Genomic DNA, 19,761 nt, shown 5'->3' on the forward strand with positions numbered 1-19,761 from the left:
CCCAGAGCCCTAAGAAATATCACAGTTTCCTATCAGGCATACATTCCAGGAAGCTTGTTAGATCCTTGAAACATCACTACCCTGAGATGTTCCTGTGCCCCTTATATAAAGATGGCATGTAAAGATTACCTGTAAGATGATCTCTGTAATGCGGGCTGTTTATCCTGCCTTCTCTCCACCCCTGTAAAAATTGTGCTTAAAAAGAGCCTGTACCAATCAATAAAGCGAGACCTTGATAAGGCACTTTACTTGGTCTCTGTCTCTTCTTTCCCCCCATTCTCTTTTCAGGCTGGGACCCCTCCATACCCACGAAAATAACCTGTCCTGCAGGCAGGACATTTTATAACTTAATTTTCCATAACAACGTCATAGCATTCCATTGTGTAGCCACTCATCTATTATTGAGCACCTGGGTTATTTCCAGATTCTGACTATTGTAAATCACTATGTTCTTTGAACATAGGAGTGAAAAGGGTTTTGTATTTTTGTGTTTCTGAAGTATATCCCTAGATGTGGTATAGTGGATCATACGGAAGCTAAATTTATAGCTTTTTTGAGGAATATTCATATTGTTTACTAAAGAACCTGAACCAGTTTGCATTCCCATCAGCAGTGAATGTAAATCCCTTTCTCCCCACATCCATGCCAGCAATGGTTGTTTCTATTTTGTGTGAAGTGCAGTTATGTGTGGTATATAAGACAGTCAATATCCAGAGGCAACAGAGATTAGGAGGTTCATCTCATGGTAGGAAGCTTCCCACAAAGAGTGGTGAGTGCAGTTTGAAGAGAGAAGAATCTACAAAAATGATAGTTGGAACATTTTGCTCTGGACAAGAAATTGTTGCTAAAAGAGGAAGAATGCAAACCACAGTGCATAAATGAAAGAGAAAGATAAAGAGAGAAAGGGAGGGTGGGATAATGAAAGAGAGAGAAGTATATTGCCTGCCCTAGAGACAGACTAAGGTAGGGAAGTCAATGTGGGAGAAAAACAGAAGCCGTTGTTGGCAGATGGGTGCACTGGTGAAGGATGGTGTACATTATATGACTGATAAACAACAATGAACAATTTTGTAATCACATGCCTCAATAAAAAAATTAAATTAAATATATTTCAACAACCTGTTCTTCCAGAAGAACATTATTTTTTCTCATTATTTGATTTTTGAGGCGTGGAGGTGAGAAGTGGCAACTGGTGGTGCTCAAAAGCTAATCCTGGCTTGATACTTCAGTTTGCTCCTAGAAATATTTATTTGGCCATATGGTGCCAAGAATTGTACCCAACCTCCATGCTCTCTAGACCTTTGAATGATATACATAGCTCAATGTTTAACATTAAGTAAAATTCATTGAAATATACATTAAAAGAATAAACAGTTTGTCTTACCACAATGTATAGAAAAATAAGTTCAATCAATCTTATTTATGCATTATATACACAATTTTAAAATATATAGCTAACTATATAATTTTTATTTCTTATTCCAATAATGTATACATCTTAGTTATCATACAATAAATAAAATGTTCTTTTACTTTAACTTCCAACAAGTCATAGAAAACACGTTCACTTATAACTTTCAATGCAAATTAAAACATACAAATTTTCATTGGGTAACTGAAATATTATACTATCAAACTCTGAATTTAATGCAAAATGTTAGAAAACATTAGATACATTAGTTTTTCTCATCAAGTTTTATATTTTATAGCAAACTTGTTTATATGTATTAGTTTTCAAACAGCTCCACCACGAGGTTAGATCTGATAATAATAGATTTTATAACTTTATAATTATGCCTGAAGAATTAGCAACTATTTAAAAATATTTTTAAAGACAAAATGTATTTATATATTTTATACATATTTATTTAAGCACCATGATAACAAACACTTCTGTATTTGGATTTCAGTTATAAAAAGAACAGTTCTCTTTACCAGTGCAACATTCCCATCACCATTGACCTCCAACTCCCTTCTCCTCCATGTACTACTTGTATTCAAGACAGGCATTATATTTCTTTCACTCAACACTCGTAAAATATGTAATTGTAGTTATTTCTCTAACTGAACTCACTTCTCTTTGTGGCAAGCTTTATATCATGAGCAGATTCTTCCAGCCCTAATCTCTATTGTCTCTGACTATTATTACAACATGTTTTTTTATTTTTCTTAAGTCCCACAGATAAGTTAGATTATTTTGTATATATATTTCTCTCCCTCTGACTTAATGGCAGAGCATAATAATTTCCTTATTCATCCATATATAGAAAATTTTCATGACTTCAATTTTCCTGACAGCTGCATAGTAATCATAATATATATGTACCATAGTTTGGAGCCACTCATCTGTTGTTGGGCATCTGGGTTGTTTCCAAATTCTGGCTGTTGTATATAGATAGCACTGCAATGGATATGGTTGTTCAGAAGGCATTTATATGTTGTATCTTTAGGTTCCTAGGGTATATGCCTAGGAATGATATTGCTGGATCATATGGGAGCTCAATTTCCAGTTTTTGAGTAATCTACACATTGTTTTCCATAAAAGCTGAACAGGACAGCATTCTAACTAGCAGTAAATGAGAGTTCCTTTCCCCCTGCATCCCTGCCATCACTGATTGTTTTTGTTCTTTGTGCTGGTGCCAGTCTCTGTGGTGTGAGATGGTACCTCATTGCTGTTTTGATTTGCATCTCCCTGATGATTAGTGATGTGGAGCATATTTTAGTGTGCCTTTTGACTATTTGCATTTATTTTTGTCCTCTTTTATTTCCTGAAAAAGTGTTTTGTAATTTTCTTTGTATAGGTCCTTCACTCCTCTTTGTTTCTCTTTTTATGCAGGGGGCCACACAAGTGACGCTCAGGTGTTACTCCTGGCCATGTACTCAGAAATCGTCCCTGGCTTTGGGGACCATATGGGATGGCGGGGTATTGAACCGCGGTTCATCCTACGCTAATCGTATGCAAGGCAAACGCCCTACTGCTGTGCCACCACTCCAGCCCCAGGTTCTTTCACTTTTTTAGTTGTCTCCAGGTATTTGAATTTCTGTGATACTACTATCAATGAAATTTTGAATGCTCATTTATTTTCCATTATTATTGAAGTACAAGAAGGTCATTGATTGTTTCATGTTAATTGTATAGCCTGCAAATTTGCTATATGAACTATTGTTTCTAGAATCTTTGAATATTTAGGGTTTTGTAATTATAGAAACATGTCATATGCAAACAGTAGGAGCTTAACTTCTTCTTTTTCTATCGGTATGCCCTTGATATCTTTTACTTACCTAATTGCTATGGTAAGTACTTCAGTACTATGTATAATAGAAATTGTGAGAGAGGAAATGCTTGTCTTGTTCCAGATTTTAGAAAAAAAAGACTTTTACTTCATTTCCCTTGAGAATATTATTTATTTTCCCTTAGCTTGTGGTATATGACCTTGATTATATTTAGAAAAGCTCCTTCCAAAAAAATTTAAAAAAAAAAGAAAAGCTCCTTCCATTCACATATTATTGAGAGTTTTTATCATGAATGGGTGTTGGCCATTATTGAATGCTTCATTTTCTCTATTGATATATTCATATGGTTTGCATTTTGTTAATATGTTGTATTATGTTGATTGATTTGCATATGTAAAAACAATCCTTGCATATCTGGTATGAATGCTACTTGGTCATGGGGTATGATCTTCTTGATGAGGTGTTGGATCCTATTTGCTATAATTTTGAGGAGGATCTTTTCATCTGTGAGGTGTTGGAACTTATTTGCTAGGATTTTGTTTAGGATCTTTGCATCTGTGTTCATCAGAGATATTGTTTTGTATATTTCTTTTCTTGTAGGATCTCTTTGGATTTAGTATAGGGGTGATGTTAGCTTCATAAAAATTATTGTTTTGTACTTCCACAATATATTGTTATATTCATTATTTTTTAAAATTATTTTTAGACCCATGTGTTTTACAAGTCTTTTACATTTATATTTAAGGTACATAATGACAGTGAATTAGGGCAATTCCCCACCACCAATGTTGACATCTATTTATCCCTGTTCCCAGCATGCATCCCATACTCCTCCCCTTTGCCCTCTGGAGTGCTAGTATAATCGGGCCCCTTTGTATATAACATATAGTAGAGCTTGATCCTGTTATCATTTACTTTGGGTTTGGTATTTAGGCATGATCTTTAATTATTTCCACTTAATGTTCATGTGACTGTTTTCTCCTGGTACCACCCACTTTCTCTTTTGTCTTTTCTTTTTGTCCTTAATTTATGAGGTGGAACAAAATAATTCAAGTTTTGTGTTCTGTTGGGGAAAAAGAACAATAAAAACCTGGGAGGAATCCATCTAGAAGCTATTAATATCAATTTAAAAGAAGAAAAAAAGGAAAAAAGAAAAAATGAAGAAAAAACAACGACTAAATACTCAACAGTCACAATAAACAACTACTAAACAACAACACAATAAAAGAGGAAAAAATGGAGGGCCAGTGTGGTGAGGTTTTGTGCTTCCCCCCCCTTTTTTTTGCACAGGCACAGTAAGTATTGGAGAAATTTGAAAGAGAATTTTGTTTTATTAAATTCTAATTTTTATTTTTCTTGTTTTGGTTCTGCTTAGTATAAAATTCTAGTAGAATTGTCTTTCTTGGGATATAAGCTCAGGTGAAATCCAGGGAATAGGGAATGTATAGCTTGTCTTTTTTACCCCCCCCCCCCAATGCACCAACAATATAATATGGCATAATTTCTTTTTGCACAGGCACACTAAAATGAGGAAATCTTACATGTAGAAACAGTTCTTATACACTAGAACAAAAACCCATACATTTTACAACACAGGGATGTTTTCCATCCTGAACATATGTCATGGGGACTCATATGATTGAACTCATGTGATTGAACATCGACCACATAAGCCTGAACTCAAGATCTCAACCTTAGAAATGGCACAGATACCTACAGCAGCACCAGCAAGTAAATTCCCCCCAGGGGAGTCCCTAATACTGCTCTGGTACTAATTTGCCTAGGATATGTTCATATGACACCCTGTTGACAAGGATGTAGAAACAATTTGATCAAAGGGCCGGTTTTCCTACCTCATCACATAACGATGAGATAATATTAGAAAACACTCCATCCTTTGGTGCAAAAACCAAGATCACTAAATATAGAAAACTGACTACAAAAACAGTGAGTGAGCGGAAATTTTGTAACCATAAAGAAAGACTCTATCCTAGACTTTGTCCTAGAATCTGTGCAAAAACCAAGATCTCCATTTACAGAGGACTAACTTTTGACAATCACGACCGAGCAGAACTTTTCCTGAAACCACAAAGAAAGATTTTGGGGTTCGACATTGAACAGGTCAGGAACCCATAGTAGGGCTCATCACAGTATGCTTCAATGGTGGAGACATCCTGTATCTCTTAGGCAAAGGGAATTTCCTTTCTAATTCCCACAATAATTAATGTTTCTATGCAATAAAACAAAACAAACAAACAAACAAAAAAAAACCACCTCACCATACCAGTTTCCCCTCTTCTTTTGTTTTTAATTTATATTTATAGCTTCTAGACAGGTGCTCTAGCTCGCTTATTATATTTTTCTTTTTTCTTTTTAATCAGAACCATAAAACATAAATCATCTTGCTCTGCCTCATATTTTTGTGTCTTCTTACAAAGTAAAAAAAAATGTAGATGGTACCGGGGCAAAGCAGTCTCATGAGCATTGAGTGAAAATAAAAAAGGATCAGTCTTAAATACCAACTCAAAGTTAATGAAAATAGAATTGAGAGAGCTAAACCACAACAAACTATATACAAAAAGGACCTGTTACATAGTCCAGGGGGCTAAGGGTAGAGTTATGGGACCCATGTTGGGAACAATGGGAAGAGAGGTCATCGTTGGTGATGGTAATTGCCCTAATCCACTCTCACTATGTATCTTAAATATAACTCTGAAGTACTTGAAATTCATTGTGGTTTCAATAAAAATAAAAAAATAATCAACCTTAATTTTTGCTTAATTCACTCTCACAATGTACCTTAAATATAACTGTGAAAGACTTGTAATTCACATTGGTTATAATAAAAATTAAAAACAATAAACAACCCTATTTCTGCCTAAATAATCTGAGAAATGGATATGTATTTGAGTCTGAAGACAGTCATGTTTCTTTGCAAATAATTACCAATGTTGGACACTATTAATCACAAATATACACAGAGACCATCCTGTGCTAAATTTTTTTTTTAATTGGAGAAAGGTAGAGAAAAAATTTTATTCAGACATATATCCACAAAAGCATATTTATTTCTGGGGCAGGAATGATAGCACAGCCATAGGGCATTTGCCTTTCAATTGGCTGATCCAGGATGGACTTCAGTTTGATCCCAGTGTCTTATATGGTCCTAAGCCAGGAGCGATTTCTTAGCGCATAGCCAGGAGTATCCCCTGAGCATCACCGGGTTGTAGCCCCAAAACAAAAAAATATCATATTCATGTTCAGTGTACTCAGAAGTAATTTAGCATATTGGGGTTTTTTCTATCTAGTTACCAAGCTAAGAATGAATTAATTTTTAGCTTTATTTTCTATAGTTACTACTTCAATTCAATTTGTATTGACTATATCTAACTTTCTTATATTTGATCATATATCAGGGCAAAACTAACACTGGAAAACATTTTGAAAGATCTCTAGAATTCAAAGTACTGCACCATGGAAATAAACTATTTTATCATAAGTGGGTAACTGGATCCCTTGTAGATAGTTGAAAAATCCTTACTGCTTTCCTTGAATTACCACACAGCTATATTACACATTAATCCATTGCACTAAATAACCCACTTATACCAAGTTTTAACCATTACTATTCTTCATTTAAATATCCCCACAGAAAATTTTATGCAAAATATTGCTCAGCAGCCAATAACTGATTCAAGATTAGATTTTCTATGGCAAATGCAACTTGGAAAAAATAGACTTCATTATTTTCTAAACATAAAATATACCAATTTTCAAAAACATCAAGCTTAAATAAATATTCTGAGATAATGTAATCAGTATATATACACTCAAAAAGAATTTAGTTGGCTGTAGTTATTAGTAAAAGCAGGGGAAAGAACAACATTATTCTTAAAAAGACCTAATGTACCTTTCTTAAATGATTCTGTCTCTTTTTCTCTTCAAGAGAAGACACTAGTGAAAAAGAAAACAGGAGAAAAACAACCACCACCACCTTTTTGGCAAGTTTATTTTATAATTATGCCAATAAAATAATTTATATGGGGCACACCTATAAAGATTTTTTGTTTTACTGACAATGAAAGTTTCAAAATGATAGATTTATGTTTTTAAAGTTTTTTCCTTTGAAATTTAATTAGTCATAATGACTATTAGAAATCTAGAATTATTTTACATGCAGATAATTTAAAATGCCAAAGCTTCACAATTTCAGCAATTCTGTAGTAATTTTTATTTTTCTTAAATTAGATGTGAATTAACTTCTTTCTTTTACAGTTCTTCTGTCTTTATAACGTGATTAATAAATGCACCCACTAAGAATTACAAAAGCATTAGTATGAAATTTCTTCTCTGAGTTCTGAGCTCATAATTTAGCTACTCAGTAATAAGCAGCTATTATTTTCCATTCTCCTACCAGTTATCTGTTTCTACTACACTCACAGGGGTCTCAAACTTGCGGCCTGACGTACAACATTTTGTGGCCCTGCCCTAGAGGAATCTTATTTTGTTTTGTTTTGTTTTAGTTGTTTGGGTCACACACACACACACACACACACACACACACACACACACACACACACAATGTTCAAGGCTTACTACTGACTTTGCACTCAAGAATCATCCTGACTTTGCCTCCTTCGGGCTGCAGGTAAATTGAGTTTGAGACCCCTGACAGGAATTGAAATAAAAACTCAAGGGGACTATATCTTTCTAAAGCAAATATTAAAAGTCTAATGAGAACTCTATTGGTTCATAATCCACCCAATTACAAGTAACCCTGATTTCTCCAGAGTTTAGGGCTTAGAGATAGCCTTGACGTCTTCATTGTAGTGAAGTATGTAATCAAGTAATGGGGAAATGTTCTGTGTTTGGCTTTTACAGCAGGCAGTAGGAGTCAATCACATATCAACTGGATAGTTTACGTGTCAAAGAGAGCTCAGGGGTTAGTGTTAAAACTGCCCTTCCCCTGGGACTGAAAAAGACTTAGAGTATTACAAGCCTTTTTAAGATACCTATTATTGGATAGCTACTGTGAAGCCTGGAGCAGAAGTGACTCCATTTTGTTAAGTTTCCTTTTCAGGTTTATAAGGTTAAATTCTAAATAAGAGCTAAGCTCCTTTCCCAACAATATTGATGCAGACACTAAGGCCCTAAACCACAATATATCTCCATAGATATCTAGCCATTAAAAAAAAGATGAAAAAAAAAAAAAAACCATGATGAAACATCCTAGAAACACCCTACACAACAGTGAATCAACTTAAAGACCAAGACTTCCTGCTTCTAATCCTATATAACCTGGCTTGTGACCCCTGGGCTGGGTTGCTTCTTGCAGGAGGTGGCCCTGATGGTCTATTTGTAGCTTGTTGGTTGAAAAATAAAGCCTTGCTTTATTTCAATTGTGTGGTTTCATCCTTCAACTTTATACCCTAACAATAATAACTTTTAAATATGATGGAAACACCAATAAAATAATACAAGGCGTAAGATTATTAGAAATGGAAAAGTTTTATTCAAAACAGTTTATTAGGTAAGTTGAAGGTATTCTATTAATGGAAAATTTTAATTCTTGAGGGGGCAAAGCTTACATTTTAGTTTATGTCTATAATTGCTTGCATTTATTTCTTCCATGTGGCAATGTATAATTAAGACATACTCAATTATAATGAATTCACACAAATGGGAATTATAAATAAATGTTGTCTCCATATATAGTTACTCACATTCAAACAAAAACACTTAAGCCAAAAAATAACCCACTTACCATCATTTCATTCATACTCAGAAGCATGGGGCTAGGTGGCAAGGTACCAAGACGATTTTTGAAACCTTCTTCTAAGGTCATTCCCCAAAATTGGCTATAGTTCTGAGCTGTCCATCTGCCTTACAAATAAAATAAAAAAAATATGTATAGATTATGTGACATTATTTTTACAAATATGTGTTTATATATATTCATATATCTGAAATATACAGAACAGATATAATTGTCACAAAAATGTGAATGATGGATGTAAAGCAGATATTCCTTAATATCTTGTTCATTATTGATTACTGTAATATGAAGCATATGAGACATTTTTTAAGTTAGGTCCATTTCAATTATGGTAACGAGTCACAGGAGAAACTTAAGGTCATATTAATATAGACTATTTTAGAATATGTAATCTACATAAAGGGATTGATGGTAATAAGGTCAGTATACACACTTTCTTTTTAATGTCATTAAATCGATTTTAGAATTTTAAATATACAGGAATAAATTTTTAGATTTTGAGGGGGTTTGGGTCACATCTGGTGACTCTGAGGAGTTAGTTACTCCCAGGTATGCACTTAGAAATCGCTCCTGAATGGGGGACCATATGGGACACCAGGGATAAAACTGAGGCCCGTCCTGAATCAGCTGCATGAAAGGCAAACACCCTACCGCTGAGCTGTCACTCTGGCCCTATTTTTTTAGATATTATAAGTAATGTTTGATTTAATACTTGATCTGATATGAAAACAAGTCAACTATGTTAAAAGACTTCATAAAAAGGATTACATTAATGCTACTTAATTATTCAATGTTATTAAAATATTTTATTAAAATATTTAAATATATTAAATTGTGTGATTTATGTTAATGCTCAGTAATCTATTGTTAATAAAAATTTTAAAATAGGGGCTGGAGATACACCACAGAAGACAGGTATTTGTCTTCTATGTAGTCAATCAGAATTTGTTCCTAGATACCCTATCTCAGGGGTGGCGAACAAGTTCGACACAAAGAGCCACAATTTTAAACTGAGAGATACACCAGGCAGTGACCTGCCAAAACAGACAAACACTCACACAAAAGCATATCATTTTAACAATAATATATTAAACACATATTACATTTTGCCATTTTGAATGAGGGCAAAAATCCTGCAGTGATGGTGAGGGTGTGCTGCGTCCTCCACACTAAGAACTAACGGCCAGATGTGACCCAAATTGTGACACACGGGTTCCCCACCCCCCCTCTTTGGCCCATGCAGTTGTTTCCCAGGGATGGGAGATGGGAAGACGCAGCCTGGGGGCGGGACTATGCGCTTGGAGATCTCTCCTCAGAGGTCCCTCCTCAGAAGCAGCAGAACAAAATCCAAGCTGGGCAAAGAGCCACAGTATACAAAATAATGATAAGAGGCAAAGAGCCACATTCATTTTGGCCGGGAGCCGCATGTGGCTTGAGAGCTGCATGTTCGCCACCCCTGCCCTATCTAGTCTCCTAAATTCTGCTAGGCAATATCCCTAAATGTGGAGCCATTGTAAACTCTAAAAACAGATGAATATAGCTCAAAACCCCAAAGTTAAATAAGTAAAATAAAAAATTAGGTAATAAATAATGTAAATATTTTGACAAATTTTACCTTTCCACATAAAATTAGATTTATTTTCAAAATACACTGAAAATAAAATTAAAAATTAAATATTGATAGAAGATGAAAAATGAGAAAGAAAAAATAATAACCAGGTCAACAAAATTACGATTACTTAAGGTAAATATATTTTCAGCATTTAAATCAATTATAAAAATATTCCTGTTGTGTTTAATAACTAAAATATTCATAATATCATAGATTCTTGTGAATTATTTATGATAAAGGATATTTAATTTTATTTGGGGGGGTCACACTGGACGCTGCTCAAAGGTTACTCCTGGCTCTATGCTCAGAAATCGCACCTGGCAGCCTCCGGGGACCATATGGAATGCAGGATTCTAACCACCGTCCTTCTGCATGCAAGGCAAATGCCTTGCCTCCATGCTATCTCTCCGGCCCCTATTTCATTTTTTTATTTTTTGTTTTTGGGGCCACACCCGGTGAAGCTCAGAGGTTATTCTTTGCTACTTGCTAAGAAATCATTCCTGGCTTGGGGACTATATGAGACACCGGGGGACTGAACCACGGTCTGTCCTAGGTTAATTGCATGCAAGGCAAACACTTTTCTGCTTGCACCACCACTCCAACCCTGATAAAAGATATTTTAATATTATATCTAGTAAACCAATGCTCTTCTTCTACAGATTTGTTATTTAATAAGAACATAAGCAAATCAGAGCTTAATTCAAGGTGTCATTACCCAAATAATTTTATTTAGGAAAGCTCAGTACATATTTAAGGTACTATTTAAGTCATTACTAAGAACATAGAAACAAATTCTTCTGGGTTTATGGATATATATTCCTAAAAATGCTTTAAGATAGAAATAATCTTATTTTGCATCTTCACAAATATTTCAGAGTAGAAAAAAGCAAATATGTCTACAAGAAGGAGCTCACATTTTTTTAGGGTTTTTTTGGGGGGGAGGTCACACCCGGCAGTGCTCAGGGGCCACTCCTGGCTCCATGCTCAGAAATCACTCTTGGCAGGCTCGGGGGACCATATTGGATGCTGGGATTTGAATCAGTGTTCTTCTGCATGAAAGGCAAATGCCTTACTTCCATGCTATCTCTCCAGCCCCCAAACTCACATTTTTTTAATGAAGCAAGAGAGGTTTTATCGAACATAACTTAGTTTTAAAGGATGTGAAAGGAGTAGAGAGATGACTGATTATTCAAGAGTGAACAGTGGCTTGAGAGAAGGGCAAGTCTGAACTGACATTTTCTGTAAAATAAAAAGTGATTTCTGTACTCAGTCTTGGAAAATAAGAATAAGTTTGATAGGCAGATGTAAAAAAAGAGCACAATTTATTCTAGATAAATATAACTTGAGATCAAAATTTAGAGGTATGAAACATAACATATTTATTAAGTGCTTCAATATAAGAGACTGGAAATATGATAAAAATAATTTATAAAAATATATAAAATTTTGGGGCGGTAGCAGTGGCACTAGAGATAAGGCTTCTGCCTTGCAAGCGCTAGCCTAGGACAGACCGCGGTTCAAACCCTCAGCATCCCATAGGGTACCTTTCAAGCTAGGAGCAATTTCTAGGTGCAGAGCCAGGAGAAACTCCTGAGCATCAATGGGTGTGGCCCCCCACAAAAGAAATTTTAAAATTTTATTTATAAAATAATTTATAAAGCATTTGAACCATTTTTATGCTAAAAAATAAAATATTGTATTTAGATATGTTAAATCAAGAGTAACCTTAAAGAAATTATCGTGAGTGGCAGAATCACAACTTTCTTTTAGAAAATAATTATAAAAATGTGACTGAACTATTAAAACTTGGTCAGATTGAAAAGGAAAAATAAAATATGCTATTATTATCTAGGTTTAATATAGAAATTCAAGAGAATATAGCTTAAAACAAATAAAAATATCTTAAATTTTGCATCTGTGAATTGTAAGAACTCTGACCGAAGATGCATACCAACATTTTATTTTGTGGATTTGATGACAAGCTAGAAGCGGGGAGATAATAACCTAGAGTGGGTAAAATAGATCATTTTTCAGGTGGGAAGTGTTGCTTATTTTGAGAAATAAATGAAAAAATAATAGTAACATAAACAGTGAGCTATACATTGAATTAATAAAAGAAATAAAGTTTATAAATGTGATAAATTGAAAGCTACCAAGAACTATTTACATGAAGAAAAGTCCAATTAAAGTTGGAGATATAGTACAGCTAATAGAAAGGAAGGAATCTTGTAGTGGACAGCAAGGCTGGTTCATGTTCATTTCCCAATAGCAATACATAACACTTCATGGGGCAACACGAGTTATCCCTGAGTGCATAATCAAGAGTGAGCCTTCAGAACTATCAGGTGTGTTCTCCCCCCAAAAATATAGAAAAATGTTCTATTTTCTCAATTTCTGAAGGTGGATTTCCCTAATGACATTTTGCTGAGTTGAGCAAAATAAGTCTGTTACTTTCAAGAATGACCGGCTTCATAATGTTTCCATTTAATTCCCATTACAACACTGTAACTGCAGTAAGCAGATTAGGATAGACCAGTGGTCAGCAACCTGCGGCTCGTGAGCCACATGTGGCTCTTTACACTTTGAATTTGGCTCTTCTGTGTGCCAGGCAGCAGCTCCAGGAGTCAGGACTCTACTCCTAGCCTCTGTCAGTGCCCGCCCTGTATGCAGCCCCAGAGGCTAGCTCCACACAGCTCCAGTCAGGTCATGTGGTATAGGGGCCGTGACTTTCTGTGTGGTGCCACACAGGTCCAGTCAGGTTATGTGGTATGGGAGGGGGGGCGTGACTTTCTGTCTGGCACCGGGGCATTGAGGTAGTATCTCTCTGCACTACAGACTGAGGAGCAATAGAGAGAGCTGTATGTGGGTCAGTGGCTGCATCATGGTACTTGGTGAGTCACTGTCCAGCCTGGACCCCCCCATCCCCTCCCCTGTGGGACAATATATGTATTGGGGCCTGTGAGCCAGAGCTTCATGCATTTTTTTAAATCTAGGAGCCAGCAAAATAAGTTAGTGGTTCTGAGGTCAATATATAACAGTACCAGTGAGGACTATTTGAGTGAACCCTGCTTAAAATATCCATAATGAGCCCCACTAATTTTATAATACTATTTACACACACATAAGATGCCATATATGCGTTATGCACAGATCCCTCCCATAACAATGCGTCATCCACAGATCCCCCATAACAGGGCGTCATCCACAAATAACAGTGTGTCATTCACCAATACTAGTGCATCTTCACAGATAAATAACAGAGGATAAATAAATAACAAGAGAAACGTTTTGAAATGTTTTGCTTCCTTATTATCAGAAATCAAAGCATTCTTCTTTGAGAAGGGTGTTCACTATCCAGAATTAACAAATAATCAGTGGATTCAAAAACTGTATTTCATGGTGGATGTTACTTCACATCTAAATCAGTTTAATCAGAGGAAAGGAAACAATTTTTTCGATGTTAGAAGAAAATATTTCTTTTGAAAACAAATTATCTGTTTTTGCTCAAGATTTTGACAGAGAAACTTTGATTCACCTTCCAAGCCTGTTGAAACATCACCAAGAAAATAATTCTGATATTGACATTACCTATTTTAAAACTGCACTTTTAAATATGAGAGAAGCTTTTCTCAAGAGGTTTCAGAATTTCAGAAAGAGCAAACCGACGTTGGTTGGCCTTTGTTAAAAAACCTCTGGATGCCACTGTAATGGAATTAAATTTTTCTCCCTTTAATAGCAACATTGGCAACTTTGAAATGCAATTTCTGAAAAAAAAACAAAAACAAACAAAAACAAACAAACAAAAAAAGAGATGCAATTTCTGAATTTAAAAAACAAAGAACTGTGGAGCTCAAAATTTGAACGTCTTTGTGCTAATTTAGAAAGACTGGAGAGACACAAATGTGAACTTAGTTCACAGCACAAGTGGTCTGCTTTGAAAGACCTGGAGAAGGAAGATATGTTGATTTTTAACACCTGGAATAGTATTCCTGACTATATAATCAACTAAAAATGCTAGTGTTTGCTGTTCTTTCCTTGTTCGGGTCTACATATTTATGCAAACAATCATTTTCAAGCATGAATCTTATCAAGAGTAAATTGAAAAATTGTTTCGTGCCTAAAATTAAAAACAACTATATACAAACCTGACTTACTCAAACTATCCAAGGAAATGCAAGGCCAATGTTCACATTAGTGTTTGTGACTTTGTCATTGTCAGGATCTAATTTTCTCTATACTGTAAGGCAAATTTTATGGAATTTAACATTATTTATAACTAATATCATTCTAAAGTTTTTATTTTATTAGTTGTATTATTTGTATCCTCCCGACCTATGTGGATACTTGCATGCAGAATATTCTCAATAAAAACTTATCGAAACTAAAAACAGTTTACCATTCTATGGATTTTTGCTTTTAAAAATGTGGCTCTCAGGGCCGGAGAGAGCATGGAGGAAAGGTGTTTGCCTCTCATGCAGAAGGTCGGTGGTTCGAATCCCGACATCCCATCTGAGTATCCCATCCCTGAGCCTGCCAGGAGTGATTTCTGAGCCAGGAGTAACCCCTGAGCACTGCCAAAATAAATAAATAAATAAATAAATAAATAAATAAATAAATAAATAAATAAATAAATAAATAAAAAATAAAATGTGTGGCTCTCAAAATAAATTTCAATCGTGGTTTTGGCAAGATTTGGCTCAGTTGAAAACAAAGGTTGCCAAAAACTGGGATAGACTATCAACAACTAAACCAAAACTCCAGAATTGAGAATATGATTTTCTTAAAAAGTTCAGGTCCACTTGAGATTTTAAAGGTCTAAAGACAAAAAAGTAACCGTAGAATACAACAGCACAATCATCTCAGTTGAATTCATCCCACTGCTGTTATGAATAAATGAAATGCTTATGGTCATACATTTTGGATACGTAGAAGATAGCTGAAACATTTATCTATTTTTCCTCTAATTTGTTGATTTTCATATGTATGCATATGTGCACACACCATTTATATAAAATAATGTACATATATTCATATATCATATATAAATATTCATATCATTGTTTAAAAAGCCATTTACAATAAATCACATATTCACTGCTTAGGAAAATGATAAATTGCATGAATACTTTAGTTATTTTTGCCATCAAAATTTCCACAAATGAAGACATGTTTTGTTGATATTGATTGCACTAAAATAATAGAGAATAAATGAATATGGGTAAGTTTCATATAATGAATAAAAATTTGGATCTAAAATATCAGCAAGACATGAAAAAAGGTATAAAGCAAAGGTCATATATATTTATAGAGGCTATTTTGAAAAGTACTTAAAATATAGTATTATATTTTTACACAATTTGAACCTCAGGAACATAAAATAATGAAGAATTAGAATGTACATTGCTAGTGTTGGAGCGATAGCACAACGGTAGGGCAGGGCATTTGCCTGCCAAACCTGGACAGACCTCAGTTTGATTTCCAGCATCTGATATGAATGTCAGAGCAAGCCTGCCAGAGCAACTTTCTTCCATCATTTTTTTTTATTGTTTAAACAATTAGACATTTTACTAAATTAAAGAATATACTTGCACGTAAATACTCTGACAAAGATATGCTGCATAAAAGGAAAATGCCCTACTGCTGCACTATCAGTCTGGCCCCATCTTTTTTTAATTAAATTTTTTATTTTAGATACAGTATTTTATATATACAAAATATATATATTCTTTATTTAAGCACCATGATGACAAGCATGATTGTAGTTGGGTTTCAGTCATAAACAAAAAGCTCCCCTTCACCACTGCGACATTCCTACCACCAATGCCCCTCCTCTGTATTCACCCCTGCCTGTATTCAAGACAGGCACTCTACTTCTCTCATTCACAGTGTCATATTTGTTGTTATTGTAGTTATTTCCCTAAATGCACTCACCACTCTTTGATTTGGGCTTCATTTTCTGAGCCAGTCCTTCTAGCCCTCATCTCTATTATTATCATGATAATGTCTTTAATTTTCCTTAAAACTCATAGATGAGTGAGAATATTTTATGTCTATCTCTCTCCCTCTGACTTATTTCACACAACATAATAGTTTCCATGGCCATAAAAAAATTTAATGACTTCATCTCTCCTGATGGTTGCATAATATTCTATTGTGACTATGTATCACAGTTTCTTTAGCCATTCATCTGTTGAAGGGCATCTTGTTTTTTTCCAGAGTCTGGCTATACTAAATAGCGCTGCAATGAATATAGGTGTGAGAAAAGGATTCTTGTATTAAGTTTTTTGTGTTCCTATGGTATATTCCTAGGAGTGCCTTAGCTCAAATATATGGGAGCTCAATTTCCAGTTTTTTGAGGAATCTCCATAATGTTTTCCGTAGAGGCTAGACTCAACGGTATTTCCATGAGCAGTGAATAGGAGCTCCTTTCTCTCCACATCCCACCATCACTGATTTTTCTTGTTCTTTGTGATTTGTGCCATTCTCTGTGGAGTAAGATGGTACCGTATAGTTGTTTTCACTTGCATCTTTGAGATGATTAGTGATGGAGAGCATTTTTCATGTGTCTTTTGGCCATTTGTATTAATTTTTTTTTAAAAAATTTCTGTTCATTTCTTCTCCCCATTTTTGATGGGGTTAGATATTTTTTTCTTGTTAAGTTCTGTCAGTAACTTGTATAGTTTTGATATTAGCCCATTTTTGATGGGCATGGGTGAGTAGTTTTTCTCATTCTGAGAGTGGTTTTTGTATCCTGAATACTATTCCTTTGAGGTGCAGAAACTTTTCAGCTTAATATATTTCCATTTGTTTATCTCTGCTTCCACTTGTTTGGAGAGTGCTATTTCCTACTTGAAGATGCCTTTTGTCTCAAAGTCATGGAGTGTTTTACCTATGTGTTGTTTTTATATACCTTATGGTTTTAGACCTGCTATCAAGGTCTTTAATCCATTTGGATTGACCTTTGTGCATGGTGTTAGATGTGGATCTGAGCTCACTTTTTTAAAAGTGGCTAACCAGTTGTGCCAACACCACTTGTTGTAAAGGCTTTTCTTGTTCCATTTTGGTTTTCTTGCCCCTTTATCAAAAATTAATTCATTGTATTTCTGGAGAACATTCTCTGACTACTCAAGTCTATTCCACTTACCTGAGGATTTGTCTTTATTCCAATACCATGTGGTGACACATACTCTGCTCAAGGATTGGTAGGATTAACATAATTAAAATGGCAATATTTTCCAAAGCATTGTACATATTTAATATAATCCCTCTAAAGAGACTCATGACATTGTTCAAAGAAGTGGATCAAACACTCTTGAAATTCATTTGAAACAATATACACCCACGAATAGCTAAAGCAATCCTTGTGAAAAGGAATATCAGAGGCATTATTTTCCACAATGTTAAATTATATTACAAAGTAATACTTATTAAAACAGGAGTGATTTATGAGTGCAGAGCTTGGAGTAACCCCTGAGTGCCACTAGGTGTGTCCCAAAACAAAAAGTTAGTAAAATAAATGTGTATTGCTTTAGAAAACATTCCTCAATTTTTCACCCTCAAGCAAATGTTTTTTCAAATCTTGTTCTTTAATTTTTCTTTGTTTGTCTATGGATGATTCTTTTAGTTATCATTATACTTTTTATTTTATTCATCTTATGTTTGTTAATATAGTAGTTTGCACCAATGCTTATCTATTAGGTCAAAACCCTATTCTCTTAAATGGATCTTGAGTTGTCTCCAAGGGAACATAGGTTAAAAATTTTCCTTTTTTGCTTTTGTTTTTAGTTCTTACCTGATTGTGCTCAATAATTACTCTTTGTGGGAATTGGGGGATCATCTAGGGTTCCAGGGTCAAACACTGGTAGGCCACACAAATCAAGCACTTAACCCACTACTATCTCTGATATCCACTGTAATTCTTTCAGCCCCTGAAAAGTAAATTATTTTCTTCAAGGATATTATCATTGCTGAGATATTGTGTACTCATATGCACTTTTATTCTTTCTAAACTTCTTTAGACTTATGTGCCTATTGATAACAAAGAGCTTGACTAGGATTTCTCGGAAGTGTACTTGTTATGCCAAGCATTTGAATTCTTTTAATAACCTGACTTAGATAATTTCTCATGATACATACTTTTATATACTTTTAATAATTTATTTATCACTTACCCACAGAAAATTGTAAACAGTTTCTCAAGAAATACCAAAAATGTCATCATATTATCTAAAATACCAGTTAAATACCCACAGAAATAAAATAATTAAAGAAAATAAATGTCATCAAATGTTATTTCTAGATTATGTGTCATCTAAGAAAATACTTAGGCACATTTACATTTAATATTTTCATTGTTCTGGGAAGTATACATCTATGTATTATAGGAAATGTTATTTCTGACTTTTAGAAAGGCACATTTTATGAGTACCTCACTTTTACAGCACTGGCAACAGATCTTCTCATACAAATATTTTCCTAGAACTTAGAAAATGCTTTCCAAGTGATATAGCAATTTGATTAAAGTCAGAAAAAAATATAGGGCAGACTTAAATCAACTCTTTATTTGCAACTACAAAATCCAATGTCTCTGCATTCCTACACACTATCCCTTTACATAAGTGGAATAGTAATCAATGCACAGCACAATGAATTAAGTAGTGCACAGTGCAAAGCATTTAATCTCTTGGAGATCATGAGTTATTTCCAGTGTTTGTCAGTTAAAACTTTTTTAAATTTGTTAGAAAAAGTTATTAAAAATAAATAAGTCAAGGGCCGAAGTAATAGCACAGCAGAAGTGTGTTTGTCTTGCACATGGCCAATCAAGGACAGACTAACCTGGTTTGATTCCCCACATCCCATATGGACCCCCTAGCCAGGAGTGATTTCTGAGTGCATAGCCAGTAGTAACCCCTGAGCATCACCGAGTGTAGCCCAAAACCAACAACAACAAAGTCACACTAAAAATATGTAACCAGATCTATCTTTCAACTTAATTGTAAATAAAATTGGTTAGATTGTAATCAGGTCAAGGAAATTGTGTAAATAAACTATTTGGGAAAATATCAAGAAAACTTTACAAAGGTCAGGTTCTACCTAGAAATATAAGCTCTATAATTGACTAGGTAAAGGTAATGAAAAA

At 34.5% G+C, this 19,761-nt stretch overlaps 1 protein-coding gene across 1 annotated transcript in view; it reads right to left on the reverse strand.

The window, feature by feature from the left end:
• Window positions 1–19,761, reverse strand: part of TINAG (tubulointerstitial nephritis antigen) — a 99,350-nt gene that overhangs the window by 50,721 nt on the left and 28,868 nt on the right. Inside the window, exon 4 of the mRNA XM_049776915.1 lies at window positions 8,999–9,113. Coding sequence (XP_049632872.1) covers window positions 8,999–9,113 — 115 coding nt within the window. The remainder of the gene's footprint in view (window positions 1–8,998; window positions 9,114–19,761) is intronic.

The sequence above is a fragment of the Suncus etruscus genome, chromosome 7 (genome assembly GCF_024139225.1).
Source record: "Suncus etruscus isolate mSunEtr1 chromosome 7, mSunEtr1.pri.cur, whole genome shotgun sequence".
Lineage (NCBI taxonomy): Eukaryota > Metazoa > Chordata > Mammalia > Eulipotyphla > Soricidae > Suncus > Suncus etruscus.